Below are 24837 nucleotides of genomic sequence, written 5' to 3' on the forward strand. Positions count from 1 at the left end.
GCTCTGTGCTCAGGAATTCCTCCTGGTGATGTGGACCAAATAGGATGCTTAGGATTGAACCCTGGTTGGCCATCTGCAAAGCAACACCCTATCCGTTGTACTATAGTTCCAGCCCCAAAATCTTTATTTTTTGATATAGTGAATATTGAAATGTACTAAGATTAGACTTCTAAATAGTTTGACTTCTTTTTTCCTTTTTAGGTTGCACCAGAATAATTTTCCTCTGAAAATGCTAACTATAAAAACTGGAAGAAAATGAATGATAAAACACAGCAACCTGAAATATGTATCATCCAAAAAGCAGAGAGGTTCTTGAGTTTTTCATTTAGGACAAGAAATCAAAATAATTCTATGAACATAAACATAAAAATAAAGCACATTTATTAACAGTAGGAAAACACCTAAGCTTATAGTACAACGTATTAAATATTACATAGTAACACCGAGCCAAAAGCATTAGAAATTCACTCACTGCCAGATAGTCTGAACACATTATCCTGAAAACATACAAAGTACGGCATTTATTCATTTCACTAGGAGAAAAGATAACAAATTTCTTCATGAAACAGATTTACTGGACTTCAGCTCTGATTAAGTTCAAGAGATTTAAAAAAAAAAAGAAGATTCACCCTTAAAATAAGGTCTTTTAGGAATACATGTATATATACATATATAATGCATTATTATTACTTTTTATGCTCTTACAATGTAAAATATGTAAAAACTTGAATTCTAGAAATTTCGACAAGTGAATCTATTTGGTCTAATGACTTCTCAGTTCCCTTCTGAGAGTCACGTTATTGTTAGTCCATCCATCCAGTATGGCTGCCTCCGCTTATTTCTTTTTCTTCTTCTTTGCGGGCTCATCGTCCGAGCTGCTCTCTGTGCTGGTGCTGCTGCTGCTGGAAGAGCTGGAATCTGAGTCTGAATCTGAGGAGGAGGAAGAGCTGCTGGAGGAGGATGAGGAGGATGAACTGGAAGAGCTCTCCTCAGTGTCACTGTCCTCGGAGGATGATGAGGTAGACGATTCTTCACTCTCTGATGAAGAGTCAGCGGAACTGTCACTGCTGCTGCTACTGGAACTGGTGATACTCTTAGACCTGTTAGACGAGAAGCAGAGAGTCGCTCAGTGAACATGCAGCACAATGCTGAGGTAATTTCATGTGAAGAGTGTACCTGTGTCTATAATGATGCTTTTCCGGCGTGTCATTCCTAGCTGTGATGCTTTTGTTAAAACAGCCAAAATGCAGGGATCCCAGTGTGCCCTCCCCCTCCTTCCCTCTATTCCCCTTACAAAAGTCTTTTACTTGGGCAACTTAACTCTCAAGAGTTTAAGATAAATGTATCCTCACAATGATGTATACTAATGGGACCTCAATTTAAAAGAAACAAAAGAAGGCATGCACATTATATTATGTTCAAGTGAGTAATGCTAGAAGTGTAGAGCTGGAACAATAGTGCAGTGGGTAGGATGCTTGCGCTGGCCAACATGTGGTCTCCTGAGCATAGCCAAGAGTAATTCCTGAGTGCAGAGCCAGGAGTAACTCTAGTGCATCACTGGATATGGGCCAAAAACAAAAAATAAAAACAAAACAAAAAAGTACAGTGTAACAATTTGGTTTATTTCAAAATCATGTAGAGGGGCTGGGGAGATAGTTTCTGGATTAAGACCCTCTTGCACGCAGCTGATCCTGGTTTGATCCCTGGCTGCAGTTCCCTTGAGCACTGTCAGGAGTGACCCAAGCACAGAGCCAGGAGGAGTCCCTGAGTACCAAAATATGTGACCCAAATCATCCTCCCCATAAATACCATGTACTGTGGTGGACATTTTTTCATCTTACTTTAGACTAAATACAGCTGTTACCAATAATTTCTTACAAGTAACATTTTCTATGCAAAGTCAAGAAAAATTATTTATTTATAGGAAGAGGACTCTGACAAGTTGGAGAAAAAGGAGAAATGACCATAGACCAGTAAAGAAAATATGGTGACATTTAAAGATAATTGTAAACAAAAGACTTCAGCTTCAAATCTTACTATTGTTATTTTAAATCACTTATCTATCCCTCCAACTTTAATATATATGATGTAATAATATATATGTAACTTATATAGCAATCCTAAAGTCATACACACTAAGAAAAGATGAAATAATTAAATTTGCTGCTTATCATGCTGAATAAAGTTAATGAGAGGGAGAGGGAGAGACACAGAATGGTTTCTCATATGCAGGATATAATGGAACAGAGGGAAAAAACAAGTGCCTAAAGGCAACAGAAACTGGAGTAATGGTGGAAGGAAATGGACACTCTGCAAGAGGGTGTGGAGAAGGACTGTGTTGTGAATGAAACTCTATCATTAACAGTATTGTAAATGACTGTGAAAGAAAGAAAGAAAGAAAGAAAAAAAGAAAGAAAGAAAGAAAGCCAGCCACACATACCTTTTTTTCTTGTTTTTTCTTTCTACATTAGCTTCTCCATTGCTGATAAACATGAGGGAAGGAAAAAAAAGTGCTTTAAATAAAGTAATTAAACATATAAACACCTTAGACAAACCCTTTTGCTATCTACAATTTATTTTACATTGAAGAAACACTTTGTCCTTTTGGGTTTTTTTCAGGGGTGGGGAGGTTTGGGGAGGTATCTGGCTGTGCTCAGAGCTTACGTCTGGCTCTGCCCCTTAGCATCCTACCCACTGCATCCTACCCCTACCACTACTGCAGGGCCAAGAGAACAATATAGGACACTAGGGATCGAACTAGGTCAGCTGCATGCAAGGCAAAGTGATCTACACACTGTACTTTCGCATTAGTTCAGACACTTTCTCTTTTATTTATTTATTTATTTATTTATTGGGGCTCACTCCTGGCGATGCTCAGGGGTTACTCCTGGCTCATGCTCTCAGGAATTGCTCCTGGCGGTGCTCGGGGGACCATATGGGATGCTGGGAATCGAACCTGTGTCGGCTATGTTGGCTGTGTGCAAGGCAAACGCCCTACCCACTGTGCTATCGCTCCAGCCCCACACTTTGTCTTTTAGAACAAATACTCAGAATGGTATTTTAAGTTGTGATCAAGTGAAAAGTTTCTATTTTAACCTAACTATGGTAGTGCATAACACTTAGCAACATGTAAGCAAAATAAATTATATCAATTATATCAGATTATATCAACTTATATTATAAAATTTTATAGTTAAGAAATTAGGTAAGTTTGTAGCTAGAATAACTGAATGTACCAATTTGATTACTTTTTAGATCTGAATTTAGATTGACATGGTACATAAACTATTTACTGAGAAAAAGATTTAGCAATTAATAGCACAATTTTAACTTGTAATTTTAGTTTCTAGAGTCATAGTATGGCAAACTCATGTAAAAAGAAAAACAAGAATTTAATTCAAAATAGCCATTTCTTTTTGGGGTTAGAACAATAGTACAGTGGGGGTAGAGCATATTCCTTGCATGTGCCCAACCTGGGTTCAATCCTAGGCATCCCATAAGGTCCCCATATCCCACCAAGAATGATACCTGAGCACAGAGACAGGAGTAAATCCTGAGCATGGCCCATGTTGTGACCCAAAAAAAGAAACAAACAAAAACAAAAAGAATGTTGGAAATATGCTAATTTAACACTTAGGTTTCCCCACTTACTAGTTGTATAACACCAAGCAAGTTAGTGAACCTTCTAGTGCCCCAGAAACTTCGTATGTAAGGTGAAGATAATAAGTAGTAACTATACTACCGAATGGCAGAGCTGTGATACTAAAATGAGCTGATGCCAGGGCCCGTGACAGGCACAAAGGTCTGGAGTACGAGCTTTGTGTGTGGGAGTCCAGGTTTTGTACCTAACATACATGATTCCCCAACATCAGTGTGAGTAGTCCCCAAGCACCTCTGCAGTGGTTGGCCTATAAATCATTAGTACCGGGGGCTGCAGTGATAACACAGCAGGTAGGGCATTTGCCTTGCACGCGGCCAACCCGGGTTTGATTCCCAGCATCCTATATGGTCTCCCGACCACTGCCAGGAGTAATTCCTGAGTGCATGAGCCAGGAGTAACCCCTGTGCACTTCTGGGTGTGACCCAAAAAGAAAAAAAAAATCATTAGTACCAAAGCCTAACTCTAGATAACTATCATGAGAAATTTATTAGTCCCTAAGTTCCACAAATGCAAACAAAAATCCATCCTATGCATACCAAATGGTTAACACTTACCTTTGTTGTAATAATAATCTGTTTTCTCTTTCTTTTAAAGCTTTCTTTAGTTCTGCTGTTCTAGAAGGCCGATGCAGGTATTTTCTTTTCCCTGTGCATTCATAAGTCCAATGTCCAAATTCTAAGCATTTCTGACATCTTACGTGTTGCTTATTTGCTTCACTACAGAGCAAAAAGAAAAAAAAGAGAATATAGACTTAACATTCAGAGAGATAGCTCAAAGAGCTAAAGCAGCTGTCTTGCATACAATAGGGCCCATGTTCAATCCCTGACAATGCATGACCACCCAGAACTACTGAAATTGCCTGGTGGCCCTCAGCACTGCTAGGCTAAGCATAGACAGAATCATTGGGCATACAGACAAGCCAAGCCAAATGCAAAGGAGCCCTTGGAGCCCTGAGCACTGCTTGGAAGGACCCTGACCAAAAAAAAAACAAATTTTTTTTTTGACTCAACATTTTCTGCTCTGATAAGCATCACTGTCACACTGTCACTGTCCTCTGTTGTTCATCGATTTGCTTGAGCAGCCTGGTAACGTCTCCATTGTGAGACCTGTTGTTCCTGTGTTTGGCATATCGAACACGTCACAGGTAGCTTGCCAGGCTTTGCCGTGTGGGCGAGATACTCTCGGTAGCTTGCCAGGCTCTCAGAGAGGGGCAGAGGAATTGAACCTGGGTCAGCCATGTGTAAGGCAAATGGCAAACACCCTACCTGCTGTGCTATCGCTCCAGCCCTATGTTTATTCTACAGAAAAATTATGTTCATTCTTTTTTTTTTTTTTTTTTTTTTTTTGCTTTTTGGGCCACACCCAGTAATGCTCTGGGGTTACTCCTGGCTCTGCACTAGGGAATCACTCCTGGCGGTTCTGGGGGACCATATGGGAAGCCGGGGATTGAACCCAGGGAAGCCGGGGATCAAACCCAGGTCAGCTGCGTGCAAAGCAAATGCCTTACCCACTGTACTATCGCTCCGGCCCTATGTTTATTCTTAAGGATCAAATAAAAAAGTGATTTTATATTTTGATAGTGAACACTTAAGTGCTTAAGAGCCAGAGACACCTTGGGGCCAGAGACAGCTCAAGGAACCGAACACCAGCTGAGCACATGCAGGTTTTGCATGCTCCTGTGAAGCTCGGGGTCAATCCCCAGCACAGCTTAGTTTCCTGAGTACTGAACTGGGAACAGCCCCTAGCACCTCTGAATGTGGCCCAAAAGCAAAAGGAAGAAAGAAAAAGGGTATGTGTTTTGAATATAGACTGAATTCAAATGTGGTTCCTTAGGCCAGGGATGTAGCGAAGTGGTGGAGTGCACACCTCAATGACTGACGCCCGGGTTCATCCTTGACAGCCCTCTCCCTCCCAACCCACAGGCAGTTGAGGTAAATCAGATCAACTAACTCTCTGGTTCAGAACTAGGAAAGACTGAAAACAATTTGCTGAGGCATTAGAGAACTAAGGTAAAGAATAAGCAAGTTGGGGGTGGAGGTATAGTTCAAAGAACTAATATACTAGCTTTGAGTATGTTAGGCCTGGGTTTGATCCCTTATTTGATCCCTGATACTACACTGTCTACTAACCAACAAATTTGTTTACCTGTCCCAACAAGGCAGGAAAGTGGCAAAGCAAATATTTTGCTTGTATGAGATCCTGGGTTTGATCCCCAGCACCAGAGGAAACAAAAAGAAATAACCAATCAAGTGAATCAGTGGAAGAGAACAGATGCCCAGATATACACCAGTATACATATATATATGCACAATTTGTAACATTTATGGCACTATGTAATAATGGTAAGATGAACAGAGTATAAATGACACAAAGACAAATGTAATGCAGAAAAAAAAAATTTCACTGTCCACCATATGGAAAACAGATTTGGCTAACCAATGCGCTTTTTAGAAGATGGTATTTAAAAAAAATGACACATGGGGCTGGAGCGATAGTACAGCAGGTAGGGCGTTTGCCTTGCATGTGACTGACCCGGATTCGATTCCCAGCATCCCATTTGGTCCCCCGAGCACCACCAGGAGTAATTCCTGAGTGAAGAGCCAGGAGTAACCCCTGTGCATCGCTGGGTATGACCCAAAAAGCAAAAAAAAAAAAAAGACACATGGGCCAGAGTGCTTGCCTTGCATATGGCCAATCTAGGTTCCATCCTTGGCACCCCAAGAGCAATCCCTGAGCACAAAGCCAGAGGTAAGCCCAGAGCACCACTAGGTATGGACCAAAGCCAAAATAAACAAAATTTAAAAATACACATATTTGAATTATTATTTGGGAGAGTCACACCTGGCAGGGCTCAGAGGCTACACTTGACTCCATGCTTGAGCTGGACCTTAAATTAGAAATTATTTTAAAACAAAACCCAAGACACACAAAAAAGAAAAGATCAATAAACTGAACTAAAATTAAGAATTTCTGGAGCTAGATAGTACAGGGGGTGGAGTGCATGCATTGCATGCGGCCAACCCAGGTTCGATTCCTGGTATTCCTCACAGTTTCCCAAGCAGCACCGGGAGTAATTCCTGAATACAGAGACAGAGCCAGAGCCAGGACTCATCCCAGAGGACCTACAGATGTGGTAAAAAAAAATTTTTTTTCTGCTTATCAAAATGTACTATGAAGAGAATAAAAAAGGAAGTCAAGATATATTACAACATAGCCTATTCTCAGAAATCAATGATGATAGAGAATAGAATACTAAAACAGAAAGTGGAAAGACAGTACAAAAACTGAAACTGGGAAACATAATAAACATAATTGAAACAATAAACATAAAAAAGTGTTCATTATTCAAAGAGAAACAAATCAAAAGCCTAATAAAAGGGCTGGAGTAGGTCTGGAGTAACAGTACAGCGAATAGGGCATTTGCCTTGCATGCAGCCAACCAGGGTTCAATCTCCAGCACTCCATATAGTCCTCTGAGTACCTCCAGGAGTGATTCCTAAGTGCAAAGCCAGGAGTAACCCCTGAGCAATGCAGGGTGTGGGCCCAAAACAGCAAACCAACCAACCCTAACAAAAGGCCAGAGATATTTCAATGACTAGAGTGCCAGTTCAGTCCCTGGAATGATATGGTCTCCCAAAAAGAAACAAGGGATCTGAAGCATAAAGTCAGGAGCAGCTCTTGAGCATGGCAGTTATGGGTCAAAACCCCAAACAAACAAAAATCCAGGAAGATACCACTGAGCACACACCAGAAAGGTTAAAACTGAAAAATGGCAAAAACAAATACTATCAGGGTTATATATAGTAAGAGAAATACACATTCGCCTCGGTATAAATGCAAATTGGTACAACCACTTCAAGAAAAAAAAAGAGTGCCACAGTTGAAAGATATGCATATTCTCACAAGAATGTCAGATAATACGTTTTAAAAATTTGCTTCCCTTTGTGTATTTTTTTTAATTTGTGAAATAACATAACCTTAGAGAAAAGTTTTAAACACAGTTCAAAGAACTCGTTTTCCTGGATCATTTGTGAAATAATTTTTCTTTTTGGTTTTTGGGCCATACCCAGCAGCTCTCAGGGCTTACTCCTGGCTCTGTACTCAGGAATTACTCCTGACCAGCTCATGGAACCGTATGGATGCCAGGGATTCAAAGTATAAAGGCAAGTGTCTTACCAGCTGTACTATCTGACATTCTCCTACATACTTTAACCTAAAGTAAAGAAATTAATGTTGGGGCCTAGAAGACTGGGTCTCAATGGAGTAAAGTGCTTGTGAACAAGTGCAAGACTACAGTTCAAACCCTGGTACCACTGGCAGGTTCAGAGATAATCTTGTTACCTGCTCTGTTAAAAGATTCCTAGAGAGAATGGGGGTTAGGAGATGGCTCACAGGCTTAGAAGAAGACCAAGCAGGAAGTTCTGAACTTAATCCCTCATGGTATGGGTACACCAATAAAGGAACGAGTCACAGTCTGGAATCCATGGTAAAGAACACTTTTTTTTTTTTGGCTTTTTTGGCTTTTTGGGTCACACTTGGCGATGCACAGGGGTTACTCTTGGCTCTGCACTCAGGAATCACCCCTGGCTGTGCTCAGGAGACCATATGGGATGCTGGGAATCAAACCCGGGTTGGCCGCATGCAAGGCAAACACCCTACCCGCTGTGCTATTGCTCCAGCCCCGAGGACACCCTTAAAATTTTTGTTTAAGGGGCTCCAGAGATAGTGCAGTAGGTGATCCCCGGGATCCCATATGGAATAACTCCTGAGTGCAGAACAAGGAGTAAGTCCTGAGCATTGCCAGGTGTGGCCCCAAAGCACAAAGAAAATAATTTTTAAATTTTACTTAAGACTTTCCTATATTATTTTCTTTTTGTCCTCTTTTATAAATTAAAAAAATTAATTTTGGTGTATTCCTACTATTTAATCTTCAGGCACCAAACTTACATTTCATTAATTACCTCAATAATGTTCTTCAACCATAAAATTCAGTTCAGCACCACTGCTGCACTTGGTGTGCAGTCTGGGAGAACTTCTCTTTCTTCTCATGACCTTGACACTATTTTCAAACTTCACAGCCATGGGCTGGAGAACATGGGCTGGGTTATGGACTGGAGAGATATCTCACAGGCTGGTGTGCTTGCTTTTGCACACAGATATCCTAAAAATGACACCTCACCCTAGGCACCACATAGGAATAGCTCCACCCAGCCCCACCCACTGCATTACAGGCTGTGCCCCAAAAGAAATAAATAGAAAAAGCCACCACAACCAAAATACCACTGACTTTGGAGGTAACTTGTCATAAAAGCCTAACTGATAGCTTTATAGTAATAAGTATTTTGTAGGTTGATAATTGAAGACACATAAATATCCTGTGAATTACATTTTTTAAAAAAAAATTTTTGGTTTTGGCCACTCTGGTCACTGCTCAGGGTTTATTCCAGGTTCTGTGCTCAGAGGTAATTCCTGGCAGCCTTGGGGAAATATGTGGGGTGCCAGGGAGAGAACCCTGGTCAGTCACGTGCAAAGAGCCTTACCTGCAGTGTTACCTCTCTGGCTCCCTCTTTACACTTGCTCAAGTCATTTATTCACCAATGAGTGTCAGCTCTTATTTTCCCATTTTATTTAATGAGTTAAGTTATAGTCCAGAGTCCTTTTTGTCCCTGAATATTTTGTTTTGGGGGCCATATTGGTAATGCTGGAGTGGCTTGGGGGCACCGTGTAATGGGGGGGACTGAACACAAGCCTGCACTGAGCTCAGCTCTCTCTCACGCCCCGACACTGTTGTTTAACTTATATACCTTGTTCTGTTTTGTTCAGTAGGATACTGAGTTTCCAAAATGCCTCATTGAAATACAAATACCCAAAAGGGAACAGGGCTATTAATGTATCAATTATTTGATATTTAATGGTCATGACTTTTCTTTCTGAATGGATCTCATAAATTCTGCCAGAATTCTGCCTGGAATGGATGGAATCGACCCTTCTTCCTACTTTAAAAATCAGAACAATTGCCTACTTCCAAATTCCCAGCACCACTTCTGCTTGCAAGAGTTCCTTATTACCAATAACCTCACTTGGAAATGCTCTGGTATTTGGGGAGCAGTCACCTGGTCCGTAACATTCAGAATGAATAAGGGCTCTGTTACCGACTTCAGTATCATGAGTTTCAATTGTCCTCTTCTCATTTTTCATGTTATTGTATTTGAGTCTTCACTCAAGAGTAAAGAAGAATAAAAGCAAAAAAAAAAAAAGTTTTTCTGCTCTCTTAGTCTATATAATGACACTAGTGGCCTGTTTGCCTGTCACCCAAAATGGTGAACCTATTCCTTTTTTGTGTTTTAAATATAATTAAAACAGGGGTTGGAGAGAAAGTACGGGGGACAAAGTGCTTGCCTTGCATGCAACCTACCCAATTTCAATCCCAGGTACTATATATGATCCTGTCAGTATCCAAAGGAGTGATCCCTTAGCACAAAGCCAGAAATAAGCCCTTAGCATCACTGGATGTAGTCCCAAAACAAAAAGCAAACAAAACAAAACACCTTATGAAGCCAGAGAGATAGTACCGGGGTTTAAAGTGCTTGTTTGTCTTGGTAAAAGACCAATCCTGGTGCAATCCTTAACACTACGCATGGTCCCCTGAACAGGACCAGCGGGGCACTCCTGAGCATAGAGCCAGAAGTAACCCCTGAACACCACTGGGTATGACCCAACCCTTCCCATACATTGACAAATAAGTAAATATAGGAAAGATAAAGGGCACCAGACTTCTCACTAAAGAAATAAATATGGAGAAGAGGGAAAAAATAGAGCAAACTCCTTTATAGTCAGATTCTAATTAAAATACATTAATTCATGTATATTCCATACATTATGCACCCTATAGTTAACATAAAGCTGAGGAGGAGGAAGCTGGAGTGATATGATAGTACACCAAGTAGGGAGCTTTGCCTTTCAGGCAACCAACCCGAGTTCAAATCCTGATATCCCATATGGTGGTCCCCTGAGTAACACCAGGAGTAATTTCTGAGTGCAGAGCCAGAGGTAAGCCCGAGCACCATCAGTTGTGGCTGAATCCTCCACTCCCCTCCCCCTAAAAAGCTGAGAAGGATAGATAACAAGATGAGCCAAACAAACTCAACAGGCCAGAACTAAGAGTGGAATCTAACAAGAAGACATTTAACAAGGATGAACCTAAGACTCACTCTTAAATCTAGAAAAGGTAATTGATGGCAATTCAAACAGAAAAAACACAGGGTTTTGTTTTGTTTTTCTATTCTTTTCCTACCCATATACCCAAAGGCAGTGCCGGGGGCTACTTTGGTTCTGTGCTCAGGGGACCCTGCAGTAAGTACTAGAGATCTAACCTGGGCTTCAGCCCACTCAACTCTCTGACCCAGAAAATAGTTTTCAACTGAATGAGATCAAAGCTTAGGTCAAAGAATAGGAAGTTATAAGGGAACAGAAAGGTTTTGCTTCATAAATAGAACTTTCCAAAATCCTGCTTAAGGAGACCCCTCCCATAATCTAAGAGATTTCCTGCTTTCCCACCCTGTCCCCGCATTTTATTCTCCTACAAAAAGGTTTTCCTTTCAGTCCAACAGAATTTTTAATAAATTTTAAGAACATAACAGGCTATATCAGGAAGTAAATACCTACTGGAGTACTTTAAGTTAACTGATTACCTGAATGGTAAAGAAAGAGTAGTGAAACCTAGTGGAGCGATAGCACAGCGGGTAGGGCGTTCGCCTTACAAGTGGCCGACCCGAGTTCGATTCCTCCGCCCCTCTCGAGAGCCCGGCAAGCTACCGAGAGTATTCATATGCCAGACACAGTAACAACAAAGTCTCCAATGGAGACGTTACTGGGCCCGCTCGAGCAAACCTAGTGGAGAGTTTAGTAAAATAAGAGAATCCAAGTAGTGCCAAGATTTACACGAGAATAAATACAATTAAAATTTTGAAGGCGAAAATAATTTCAAGTGACTTAAAATTACTGAAAGAGCTGCTGAATGAATGGGAAGTTCAAATCAGATGCTTTTTAGCCTCCCCACCCCACCCCATCACCTTTCTTACTTTACTTCAAAGACTTTTCTGTGCCATACCAGGTTATGCTCAGGGATCACCCCAGGTGGTCCTTAGGAGACCATATATGGTGCTGGGGACTGCCAAGGGTTAGTCAAGTACAAGGCAAGTGCTTTAGCCCTCTATTATCTCTGACTCTAGTCCAAAGACTTTTTTTGTTTGTTTGTTTTTAGGCCACATCAGCAATGCTCAGGGGATACTCCTGGTTCTCCTCTCAGGAATTAATTATTCCTGGCGGTGCTAGGGGACCATATGGGATGCCAGGGATCCTGAACCTGGGTAAGCCACATACACGGCAAGTGCCCTACCACCGTACTCTCTCTCCAGCCCCCAAAGAATTTTAAGAGACAATGACAATAATACTTTCTCACTTTCATAACTTAAAAAGCAGTTCAAGGACCAGAAATGTGATTTAAGTGTTCAAGTCCATATTTTGCACCTGTGTAGCTCTGGTTTGATCTATATGGCTCCTCATGGCCCTGATGGTTCTAAGCAGCATCTCAGTGTAATGATCTCAGATCTCTTAGCATTGCTGGGTGTGGACCCCAAAACAATAAACAGTCGGCAGTAGAGATCACTGGAAGAGTGGATGGGGTCCTGGGTTTGATCTCTGGCCTCCCACCCCCCAAACCAAACCAAAACCTGTTATTAATGGAAGTTACACGTGCTCCTTAGAAATAAAAGTCAAACTTTTTAAATGAGCATAAGATGAAAAGTGGGGCTGGAGAGATAGTATAGTGGATAAGGCACTTTTCTTGCTTGTGGCTGGTCTGGATTTGATCCAAGCGCCCAATATGGTCATCTGAGCCCGATCTCCAACCCTGGAGTAATCCCTGAGCACAGAGTCAGAAGTAAGCCTTAAGGACTGCTGGGTGCATCCCCCTCACCCCCAAAAAAAGGCTTTTCTGCTTTCCCCGAAACTTTCCTAGACTCCGCTAGACTATAAAGACCCACCTTCTCTGACTCCTTAGGGAACTAACATCTATATAACATGACAGCTTTTATTATACACCGTATGCTTTTTGTAAGTGAACCTGGAAGTTCTTAGGGTAAGACTTTTCTTCTGTGCACTTCATGTACCAAATAGAGACAAACTGTAGAAATAGAACCCCTGATTGCCTTCCCGATAGCCCTGACACTTTAGGAGCGAAGCCTGTCACTTCATATTTATTGCAGACATCAGCTGAAACTTCCAATCCAATCTTGTCTCCTCTGACCTACCTACCTAAGCTCATCACTGGCTTATAGTTCATTAAAATGGGCTGGCAAAAGAATGAGATTTGAATCTATCAGAATTTCACAATTTCCTAGCCATGGTTCATGGTTGTTTATGTAACCCAATCTAGATTCTTAAGGTTTCATCATATATATATATATTTATACACACATATACACACACGTATACAGATATATATAAAAGACACACACACACACACACACGCACGGTTTTGGGTCACACTCAGCAATGCTCAGCACTTATTCCTGGTTCTGTGTGTGTCAGGAATCCCTCCTGGTAAACTCACAGGAACATATGTGACGCCAGGGATCAAACCCACATAGGCTGCAAGACAAGCACCGAACCTGCTGTACTATCTCCCTGGCTCAGATGGCATCACCTTTCAGTTGAGAGTATAATGACCTTAGCTGATGGTGGCCGCGATGTTCAGTAACTCTGTATATCAATACTATAAATGTAAACACTACTGTAACCATATTACCTAAGCTAAAAATGACCTTATAAAAAGCCAAGGTGTGAACCTCGCTAATAATAGACCAAATATCCAAAAGAACAATCTTAAGAGTTAGTGTCAGGTCTTTATGAGAACTGAGGCCACTAAGGGGGTGGGCAAGCGGTGGGCAGAGAATGGAGGTATACTGGCACTCTGATGATTAGCATAGGGCAGGAGCATAAAAAATGAAATAGTATTAATACTGTTGCAAAACCATGATACTCAATAAAAAAAAGTTGATCAAACAAACCTGGGCCAGAGTGATAGTACAGCAGGTAGGGTGCTTGCCTTGCATGCAGTCCATCACCCAGGTTCAATCCCGGGGATCCCATATGCCCCATCAAAAGTGATCCTGAGTGCAGAACCAGGAGTAACCCCCTGAGCATCGCTAGGTGTGCACCCCCTATCCCCCCAAAAAAATAAACCCTTAGAGCTCTTGGGGACTGTAGAGGTAGTACAGTTGGTATGGCGCTTGTCTTGCAAGGGGCTCACCTGAGTTAAATCCTTGGCACCCCAGGTGGTCTCCAAGTGGCCTCTCAAGCCCACCAGGAGTGATCCCTGAGCACAGAGCCAGGTACAAGCCCTGAGCATCAGCAGATATACCCCCAAACCAAATAAAAACAAGTAACAGTAAGAACAAAACAACAGCACAACTAAAACAAAAACCCTTAGCTCCTAAACTAAATTCTTGGGTTAGGGGGTCAACTTAAAGGAAGAGGACCAGCTTCTGTCCTAGAAAGTTCCGGAGGTCCGAGACATCACAGAAGACAGCCACAGGTGCAGCCCCCAAACGAAAGTAAAAAAACTAAATTATTTTCTGACTCAAAACAATGATGTCACTGGAAGCTCTTTCTCCAAATCCTTACATTTCTTTTTTGTTAGTTTTTGGGGCCACACGGAATGCACCTCACGCTAGACTATTGCCTTTCTCCTACAGTACCTGCATTTTTCAATCTAGGTTCAAATGCACAGCTGGGGCAGAGCATCGGCTTCCCAAGGCGAGTTCCATCCCAGCGAGCACCTGCTGCAGCCAGCTCCCGGACTCGCAGAATGATTAAAAAAAAAAAAAGTGTCCCCACCCCCCAAATAAGGACAAAAATGAACGATGTTATCTCTTCAGAGACACCTTTTCAAGTCAGTTTTAGTATTTGTTGTTATTGCTGTTCCGTTTTAAGAAGTTCTGACTGCTTTCAAAAAACTCCCTGGCCTATCACTTAATTTTGATTCTTTCCATCGCTAGAGAATATAAGCTTCCTGAAAATACCCCTCCCACCACCACCCCTGCCCCGAACCCCCTTTTTGTAGACGCGCATATTCTGGCTCCGAGCGGCAGAAAAATGAATGAATACAGTTTATTGGTGGAAGTGAGCTGCATGAGGAGAGGGGAGCTTGGGCGAGAAGCCAGCATCGCAGTCGGGCTGGGCTGTTCCCGGGAAGGGGCTGTTTTGAAAAAGCAGCCGAGAAGGAGGCGGCTGAGGGAGGTCGGGTCAGGGTTTCCGGAGGCGTGACGGGGGGGGGGGGGAGGGAGAGGGTTGACTTCGGGGTTCCAGGCTGTCCAGCGGGGCGTGAGACTGGGCGTGTGTACGAACATAAAAGCTTTCAATGACCAACTCCCGGAAGCCCCTCTCGCAGGAGCCAAACGCGCAGCTCTCTTCTGCACCTGCCCCTTCCCGGCGCATCCCACCCCGCAGTCCATCCCGCGCACTCCAAACTTCAGGCCCGGGCCCAGAGCCCCCCCACCCCTAAAGAGGAGTGAGTCGTCCAACGGCAACCCTCTGCCGGTCCCCACCGGGGCTGCGACTCAGCTTCGCGGGGCCGCGCTTGCTCTCCAGCAGCTGACGCGCTTCTCCCCGCCCCCCAGCCCGCCCCGCGGCCCGACTCGGGCCCGCACTTACGCTTGTCTCCGGGCTATGAGCCGATGCATGGGAGTCGCCATCTTAGCGCGTCCAGAGCCGGCCGCGCGGACTTATGGGAAACTCCGCGGAGGGGGCGGGGACTCGAACCCGCGCTGCCGCAGGCGTGGGCGGAGCCAGGCGCGCCTGCCTTCCGGAAGGCCGCGGGGTCGCGGCTGCAGCGGCCTGTCCGATGTGCGGGTTTCCAGTGTGTGCAAGAGACGCGGTGTCAGGTCTGAATACTTGACACCGTACTTGTACTTGAGAGAGGGGTACAGTCTATTGCCAGAGGAAGGGAAGAACATTCTCGAACGAGCCTCACTCTTTTGCGTCCCTGCCGCCCAATACCCACCTCCGCCCACAGACTGAAACCTTGCCCTGTCCTGAGCTGAAAGGAAAAGGAAAAGCAGAGTAAAAGGAAAAGCAATGAGTTCCACTGGTTTAGGACCGTCGGTGGAAAAGTGACTTGCAAATCGCAAAATACAAATAAGTTTATGTTAAGATTTCTGTTTCTCAATACGTCATAGGGAAGATAGAAGTGCCACATGAGATTGGAAGTAAAACCGAAAAATTACTTTGTAAATATTATTTTAAGATATTTTAGCATTTGGCAAATCCTGAAGATTTCATTCCCTTTTGGAAACATGTATATATACACACGTGTCCCATGTATGTATGTGTCCATATATATGTTTCTGGGTCTGAGTTTTTTACAGTTGTTTATCAAACACCTAAAGTGTTTTTAGGAACTGAAGATAGAGAATTGAACGAATAATGTCGACAAGTGAAATTTTCTACAGACAGTAAAGAAAGGTGATATTCAATGAGTGCGAATACAGTACTTTAAGGAAGACTAAATTAGGGTAAGGAAATCAGTGACTGCACTAGGAGTTGAAGATGATTCCCAAAACTTCATTTTTTTCATTTCAGGAATGCATCTTTTTATTCAAAAATACAAAATAGGGGAGCTGGAATCATAGTACAGTGGGTAGGGCACTTGCCTTGCATGTGGCCAACCTGAGTTCAGCCTTCAGCACTTCTTGTGTTTCCCTGAGCAAGGCCAGAACTGATCTCTGAGTGCAGAGCCAGGAGTGACCTGTGAGCATTGCCCAGTGTGGCTCCAAAACCAAACAGTAATCTGTAGGCATGGACAATGGCAGCAGTAAAACGTTATGTGTTGTTAGCTGAAACCAGTAACTAATAATTACAGTGATTTTCTTAACATCAGCCATCAGTCAGCTTTTTTCTCATTTAGTTCCTTTAGCTGTTTTCTCTGTAGTTACTGATGAGAAACACCTGCCTTGAGGCATGCACTTCATCAATAATAGTATAGCACGAGTATACGAATCAGAACATGCTACCTCCCAGTCCAGGGTCCTTTTCTTCTTTGGGAATTTTCACTGTCACTGTCCTCCCATTGTTCATCGATTTGCTCGAGCAGGCCCAGTAACATTGTGAGACTTGCTATTGTGTTTGGCATATTGAATACGTCACGGGTAGCTTGCCAGGCTCTGCCGTGCGGGCGAGATACTCTCAATAGCTGGCCGGGCTCTCCGAGAGGGGCGGAGGAATCGAACTTGGGTCAACCGTGTATCGGCCGCTGAGTGCAAGGCAAACGCCCTATCCACTGTGCTATCGCTCCAGCCTTTGGGAATTTTATTTTAGTTTTTGTTTTAGGTTTTTGGGTCACACCCAGCAGTGTTCAGGGTTTACTCCTGACTCTGCTCTCAGGAACCACTCCTGGCAATCTTGGGGGGATCATATGGGGTGGTGGAGATTGAACCTGAGTCAGCTGTGTGCAAGGCAAATACCCTACCTGCTGTACTATCACTCCAGCCCCTTCCAGGCTTTTTTTACTGCATCAGAAATGACAGTGCCAGGTCGAAGAAACAGCGCAATGGTTATGCAGTGTGGGGCTGTGGCACTGAGTCCCAGAGCAGAGCTCCTCCAGGCGTGGTCCCTGAGCACAGACCCAGAACGATCCTTGAGCATCACCGGGGTCAAGAGAAGAAATAATGGTGCCAATTTCTTTGTCTTGGTTTGCAGAAATTCTAGCAACCTGAATAGTTTCTTCAGGAGTTGTCACAGGTTTATGCTGCATGTTAAGTTTAGCAATGATAGCACCATCTGCTAACATCACTCCTCTCTGATTTCCACTGGATCAGCAGCTTTGATGACTTTTGTTTGTTGTTTATTTGTTTTGGGGCCATACCTGAGAGCTAGTGATTGTTGTTGAAGCTAGGGTTGGCTATGCATAAGGCAGTACTGGTGTACTGTCTCTCTGACTGCCCCCACCCACCACCAATATTTGTATATTTCTCTTTTAAATCAGTGAACTGAGTAGCAGTCACATCATCTTTGGTTACTTTGACCCAACTCTGTTCAGTAATCACTGTTATTTCCATATTAATAGTTTTTAAGAATTTTCCTACCTGTTTTACAAATCATAGTCCCTCCCCAGCCCCATCTTTATTTTATGTCTTGTTTCTCTTGGCATCAAACTTTCACTTGTGTGGTTGAAGCAATAGCACAGCGGGTAGGGCATTTGCCTTGTACACGGCCGACCCGGGTTTGATTCCCAGCATCCCATATGGTCCTCTGAGCATCGCCAGTGCTCAATTCCTGAGTGCATGAGCCAGGAGTAATCCCTGTGCATTGGCGCGTGTGACCCAAAAAGCAAACAAAAAAACTTTCACTTGCCGTGACCAGAGGTCCTTGTGTGGTTAGTAACTATATTCTTTTTATTTGAGTCGAGACACACCACTTTTTTTTTTAACCTTTTTTTGGGTCATACCCAGCAATGCTCAGGAGTTACTCCTGCCTTTGCACTCAGGAATCACTTCTGGTTGTGCTCGGGGGACCATATGGGATGCTGGGAATCGAACCTGAGTTGACTGCATGCAAGGCAGAATGCCCTACCCTCTGTACTATTGCTCCAGCCCCCGCACTAGCTTTTTGAGTTATCTTCCTGACCCTTTTAGCATTTTAAACAATCTTTTCCTTTTTGGGATGAATATATGTTTGGCATGCAGGCATGTGAGAGGACTGGATTTAGTCCTTGGCACTGCATGGTCTCCCAGGCACCATGAGGAGTAATCCCTGAGTGCAAAACCTGGAGTAGCCCCTGAGTACAACTGGGTATGGGTCGACCTTACAAAAGTCACTCTCGGTGAAAATAGGTAAAGAGATATAAAGGATAACTTTTTATTATCTATACTGTAAACCATAAGGCCCAAAAGAAGAGAGAGAGAGAGAGACAGAGACAGAGACAGAGAGAGAGAGACAGAGACAGACAGACAGACAGACAGAGACAGAGAGAGAAGAAAAGTGCCTGTCATAGTGGCGGGGGGAGGGGTTTGTGGCAGGTGGGAGGAAAACAGGGACCACTGGTGGAGGGAAAAATACACTGGTGAAGGATTGGTGTTGGAACATTATATGAGTGAAATCCAATCATGAACAATTTTATAAATATGTTTATCACTATGATTCAATTAAAAAAAAATTTTTTTTTGCTTTTTGGGTCACACCCAGCAATGCAAAGGGGTTACTCCTGACTCATGCACTCAGGAATTACTCCTGGCGGTGCTGAAAGGACCATATGGGATGCTGGGAATCGAACCCAGGTCGGCCTCATGCAAGGCAAACACCCTACCCTCTGTGCTATCGCTCCAGCCCCTAAAAAAAATTTTTTTAAGTCACTTTCAGGCAGGGTACATGGCCCAGCTGTAGATAGCATGCCTGATAAATGTGATGCCTGTGTGTTCAGTCCCTGGCACTGCAAAATAATAATGATAAATCCATAAAATAAATGTCACTCTCATGTAATAAATATGCATACATTTAGTTTAAGACATTCTTATTTTTGTTTGCTTTTTATGTCGGGAGAGAAATCAAAAGTGGTGCCAGTGGGTGGCAAAGCCTGAGCACCGTCCTTTGAGCCATCTTTCTACTCTGGGACCTTCTGTTTTATTCAGAGATCTGTTTCAGGGGCCCAGTAGGCAGGTGAAAGGGCCAGACTGATCCCTGTCATGCGCAAGACCCTATGGTCAGTTCCCACACAACATGGCCTCACGAAGCACCAAGGGAATTCTCCCAGCCCCCATGACAAAAAATATAGCAATAGAAAAAATCCCAGAGATGTATTTGTGCCAGTATTTTTGTAATAGTTTTAATTACTAATGTCTCAAAAGATTCTTTTGATATCTGGTAAAACAAGTTTCTCCTCATTAATCTTCCACTTCCTCAATTTTGTTACTAGTTCCTAGGCATTTATTCTCCTAGATAAGCTTTATTCTCAAATATTTAAGTTTCCCACAAATAATAGTAAGATTTTTTTCTCAGCTAATTTTAAAGAAACTGCATTAGCAAATGTGATAAAGCAAGAGAAAGAATGAGATACAACAAATCTAAAGGAGGAAGCCAATATCATTTAAAAATATTTTATTGGGCTGGTGAGATAGAGCAACAGGGAAGGTGCTTGCCTTGCATATGGCTGATCAGGCTTAATCTCCAGCATCCCAAATGGGCCCCTGAACCCTCTTGGATTGATCCCTGAGTGCAGAGTCAGAATCAGCCCCAAGCAGGAGAGGTGACTATAAAAGGATTGGGTTGTTTTGGTCTGGCTGGCTCATTGGTTACTTCCTGCCTGGCCTGAGGCCTGTTTATGAGCACCTGTGGTTGGAGTGCTGCGCCTGAGAACACAGCCCCGCGTCCCTGGCACAAAGTGCAGTCAGCAGATCTCATACTTAGCTAAATCCCACACTTGGCTTCATGCTTTGCTGTCCCCATCTTGAAATAATGTATGAACAAGAATTCTCCCATTTGAATTCTGTACTGGGCCCTACAGATTATAGGTAGGCCCAGTATAGAATATTCAAATTTTCCCATCTTATTTCTGTACTGGACCCTACAATTTATGCAGCTAGCCAGCCCTGCACCAAATATGAAGGACGTTCTCACAGGACACTGTTACTGAGTGCAATGAGAAAAACTCCAGGGGACCCAGAAGTGGGGAGGGACTAATCCTCCCACTTTTCCTGGAATTCAGAGCCAGACTCTTCTCTGAAGATTGGTTGCTATTGTGAATGACATTTTTTTTTACCCTTTCATTATATTTCACAACTAGTTATTGTAACTCAGGAAACCTCATTTTTGTCAAATTAGATGTTAGTGCAAAGTAAAATGTGGATTTGATTTCCCTTCTTATGCCTTTGCTCACCATAAAAAGAGCTCATTTCCTTCCTGTAAGGTAAGAGAATTTGACCGAGGTGGTGGCCACACAAGGGCACTGGAGAGAGGCCTTTGGGCTTCGGTGGTCTTGATGCTCTGATCCTGGGCAGAGGGACGACTCAACAGACAAAGCTCATGCTTTGTGTGCAGGAGGCCTGAGTTTGATTCCTGGCACCACATGGCCCACAAGAATCTTAGTGTGTCCCTAAGACAAAACCAAACCCAAAAGTGCTACTTCCATCTATCTCTGGGTTGGGGATAAGGGTGAATGAGTGAAGTCCTGAGCACCCTGGAATTGGATCATAACTGCCTCAATTATTTCCACTTCTCATGGGGGCTTCAAAACTCACCCCCAAAGTTGTGTCTTGGTCTCTTGTGTTTAGCTGGTGGAGCCCCTCAGAGTTCCCAGGCCTTGATGTGAAACCTGGCTGTGACTTAGCACCTCCAAATGATCGCACTACATGGCAAATGAGCTCAGGATTTGTTGGTAGTGTAAAGCTCGTTTGCCAGAGTAATGTAGCTTTTACATTACTTTTGACATTCAACAAGAGCTAGGAGTAAGCCCTGATCTGCCCCACAAATACTCAGCTTACATTCAACAAGAAGGAAACAGAGATGAGAAACACAGAAAAAGGGTCCCCTGGACCTGGGGGTCTTTTCCTCTGATTCTTTGAGATTATTCTAGCTTCCCTTCTGGAGCTTCCTTTGATAATGAAAATGTTGGGCTTCTATTTCTGTGTCCTGCTCCCTAAGAATACTTCTCAGAGGTAAGATTCTCCCTGCCATCACCCCATTTTACAACTGAAGGGACGGAGACTCAGGCATGTTAAGGGACTTTCCAAAAAGGCTAGAACAGCTATATACAGTGAGTAGGGCACTTTCTTCGCATCTGCCTAATCTTGGTTCAATCTCTAACATCCCAGATGATCCCCTGAGCTCACCAGGGGTGATCCCTAAGCATCAAACGAGGAGTAATCCCTGAGCACAGCCAGGTGTAGCCCAAAAACAAAAATAAAAAGTGACTTTCCAAGGCCCACAACGTTGAGTTTTGCCTCCTACATACCCCTCCCTCCTTTTCCACCAATTTTGTTTATTTTTAGGGAACTTTCCTTGTATTATTTAGGACTCAATTGCAAGAAAAAAGAACAAAACTGGCAGAATAAGTGAAGAAATGATTGGCAAGTTACTTGGCCAACTTACAGTCTAGAAGGAGGCATTGCACAGACTTGAGAAGGTCTTGAACCAAAACCATTCAGATCTTACAGGGAGCCTCTATGCTCCCTCTTTAGGACGTTGCTAGAAGAGCTCTCTCCCCCAGCCCCACCCCCACCCCCAATACCCCTCCCTCAGCTCAAATGTACCATTACCTGGGAAGAGTTGGCATCTTACTTAGATGAACCCATCCCTCTGAGTCTGAGATGAGGGTGGAACTATCAATTCCAGACCACCAGAAAGAGAAGGGCTAGAGCACTACCCCAAAGAATGAATGCCAAGTAGGAACTAGACCTTGCTTTACATCTTACATTTTTATGTGTAAAAACCTTCAGACTTTTATGGGGCAGATCAGGGCTTACTCCTAGCTCTGTGCTTAGGGAATCACTCCTAGCAGTGCTTAGGGACTGTGTGGGGTGCTGAGGATCAAATCTGGGTCAGCTTATGCAAGACAAGTGCCTGCCCACTGTATTATCTCTCCAGCCCCGAAAGACACATATTTTATACATGTTTTTATTTTTCACCCCATCTACCCCAAGGCAACCATTTTAGATATCAACTCAGATATAAATGATCATTTTATTGAGATTCAAGGTGTGATGCTTGAGATAATAACATCTAGCCTTTGCATCAAGCTGTGCTGGATGCCCAGCCTTTCGAGGGCATCTTGCTCTCCCATGAGGACCAGAGGCTCAGATGATTTGATTCCAATTTGGGGCAAAATTGTCTTGAAAACCTTTATTTCTGTCACAGTGCTTACTAGGTGTCTGCCCCCACCTTTTGTTTTTGTTTTTGCACCATACCAGCAGTGCTCAGGCTCGTTCTCGACTCTGTGCTCAGGAATGACTCCTAGTGAGTTCAGGAGACCAAATGTAGTGCCTGGGTTTGAACCTGGCTCTGTCACATGCAAGGCAACCTCCCCCCCCCCCCCCCCCCCCCCCCCCCCCCCCCGCTGTATAGCTCTGGCCCTGCCCTGTCCCTTTTTGTGGTACTCACACCCACCTGGATATGTGGCCAAGAAATGGTGGTGCTGGGGATGGCAGAAACATACCTTCCGGCACGAAGAGTAAAGCTGGACTGGGAAATGACTCCTAGGACTGGAGCACATGATTTTCATTTGTTTTGGTTTTTTGCTCTTTGTTGTTTGTGCCAGACCTGATGTTGCTCAAGCCTTATTCCTGTGCTTAGGGATCACTCCTGGTGGTGTTGGGAGACTACATGCAGTGCCAGGGATCAAACCCAGGTTGGCTGCATGCAAAGCAAAAGCCCTACCCATTGTACTATGAATGTCTCTGGTCCCATTTGTTTGTTTTTTTTTTTTATTAGTGAAACACCATGAGGTACAGTTGTAGATTTACAAATTTTTGTGCTTGGATCTCGGTCATACCACGATCAAATACCCATCCCTCCACCAGTGCCCATTTTCCACCACCAGGATATTATCCCTCCCCCCATCCCCCCATCCCCCCATCCCCCCCTGCCACTGTGGCAGGGCATTCCCATTTGTTTTTTAGATCTCATTTAGTGATATGTAGGAGTCACTGTCTGCTCAGTGCTCAGGGGTCACCCCCAGTGGTGTTCAGGGGAACAATTTGGTACCTAGATCAAATCTAGGCTTCCTGAATGCAAAGCATGTATTCCAGCACCTTGGTTTCTCTCTCCAGCCCCAGAGTGCGTGCCTTACCTATGGGAGTTCCAAGTTCAGAGCTGCCTGGATTGTGCATGGCACATGTGGGACATCGAGAATTTGACTTGTGACCATACGCTTTCAAGGAAGTGTTCTAAGCCTGTGCTGTCTTCCTCTGGGCCTTAAGAATTTTTCCCCTGCATTGCTGGAGGTTGAACTCAGGGACTCCCACATACATGACAGTATCATGATATTAATGGACTTCCCTGTCTTGGGTGTAGTCCAAGCATCAATGTAGGATTTGGCTTGGATCATGGGTGGTAAAGTAAGTTGGGAGGAGGTAACAGAAACTAATAAACTTCAAAAGTCTCTGGTTTTCCTGCCCTGAGTGGGGAAGTGAGGTAAGAAAAGCAGTCCTAACTTTTATTTGTTTTTTATTTTGAGGCACAACTGTTGGCACTCAGGGGCTATTCAGTGCTCAGTCTCAAAGTGTCACTGATGGCAGCGCTCTGGAGACCATGAGGTGCTGGGTCGACTGCATGCAAAGCATGAGCTCCAGCCCAAAGCAGTGAGGCCTGTCAGAGGCAGTTCGATGCAGGTAGTGGCAAAGGCAGTCCTCCATGACCACAAGGGCCCTGGGCACTGACTGTGAATGACAAGGGATTGCAAAATATATCAAGACTTCCTGCAAGGCAGCATAGTAAACAATAGTAGCACCAACATGATATCTGGGGTTGCATACATCGCTGCTATGGTGCTACATGGGGATCACACATAAGATAAGGCTGAGGTACTCGCTCTCACTGCAGTCTGAACTCCTATAGTTGTGGTCTTGCAGGCACTTGCCACAACATAGAGCACTCTGAAGTTGAGGCACATAAGGTGTAAACTTTGATTTTTGTTGTTGTTGTTGTTGGTTTTGGCCCACACCCAGCAGTGCCCAGGGGTGACACCTAGCTCTACACTCAGGGATCACTCCTGGCTCAGGGGACCATATGGGGTGCTGCGGATCAAACCTGGGTTGGCCGCATGCAAGGCAAATGCCCTACTCACTATACTCTTTCGCTCTGGCCCCTTGGTGCTTCCATTCTAAAATCAAAGGACTAAAATGCCAAATCTTGTTTTAGGGTCTGATTCCCACTTGTCAAGGGCTCTTCTCATTCTCCTCCTTATCTCCTTCCATGTGACCATGAGGTCACATTGGGATGAAATACATCATATATCACTGCCCTCAGAACCCAGTTAGCTTCCAGCACCTCATCTCAGAGAGGGGGCCAGTAACATCCGCTCCTCTGGGGGAAGCTCACAGCTGCGTCAGGGAGGTCATTGAGTCCTAAACCATCACTCACAGGGTGACATGAGTCAGTCACATCTCCACCCATGACCTCTGATGACA

The 24837-nt window shown here is 43.8% G+C and overlaps 1 protein-coding gene across 1 annotated transcript; it reads right to left on the minus strand.

Moving 5' to 3' along the window:
* Positions 1–364: 364 nt before the first annotated feature.
* Positions 365–15442, minus strand: ZCCHC10 (zinc finger CCHC-type containing 10). The gene is made up of 4 exons (XM_056124612.1): positions 15377–15442; positions 4216–4377; positions 2441–2482; positions 365–1100 (listed from the first exon to the last, which is right to left on the minus strand). The coding sequence occupies exons 1-4, from the start codon at positions 15415–15417 to the stop codon at positions 836–838; spliced, it is 510 nt and encodes a 169-aa protein (XP_055980587.1). The 5' UTR covers positions 15418–15442; the 3' UTR covers positions 365–835.
* Positions 15443–24837: the final 9395 nt, after the last annotated feature.

This window comes from Sorex fumeus, unplaced genomic scaffold (genome assembly GCF_029834395.1).
Source record: "Sorex fumeus unplaced genomic scaffold, SorFum_2.1 ptg000051l, whole genome shotgun sequence".
In the NCBI taxonomy this organism is placed as follows: domain Eukaryota; kingdom Metazoa; phylum Chordata; class Mammalia; order Eulipotyphla; family Soricidae; genus Sorex; species Sorex fumeus.

Bases quoted from the DNA above. Each gene is read 5' to 3' on its own strand.
- ZCCHC10 (XM_056124612.1), bottom strand. From the start codon at position 15,417: ATGGCGACTCCCATGCATCGGCTCATAGCCCGGAGACAAGC. The intron at 2,483-4,215 runs GTAAGTGTTAAC...CATGTTTATCAG, and splicing joins AGATTATTATTACAACAAAG to CAATGGAGAAGCTAATGTAG. The intron at 1,101-2,440 runs GTATGTGTGGCT...CTCGTCTAACAG, and splicing joins AGAAAAAACAAGAAAAAAAG to GTCTAAGAGTATCACCAGTT.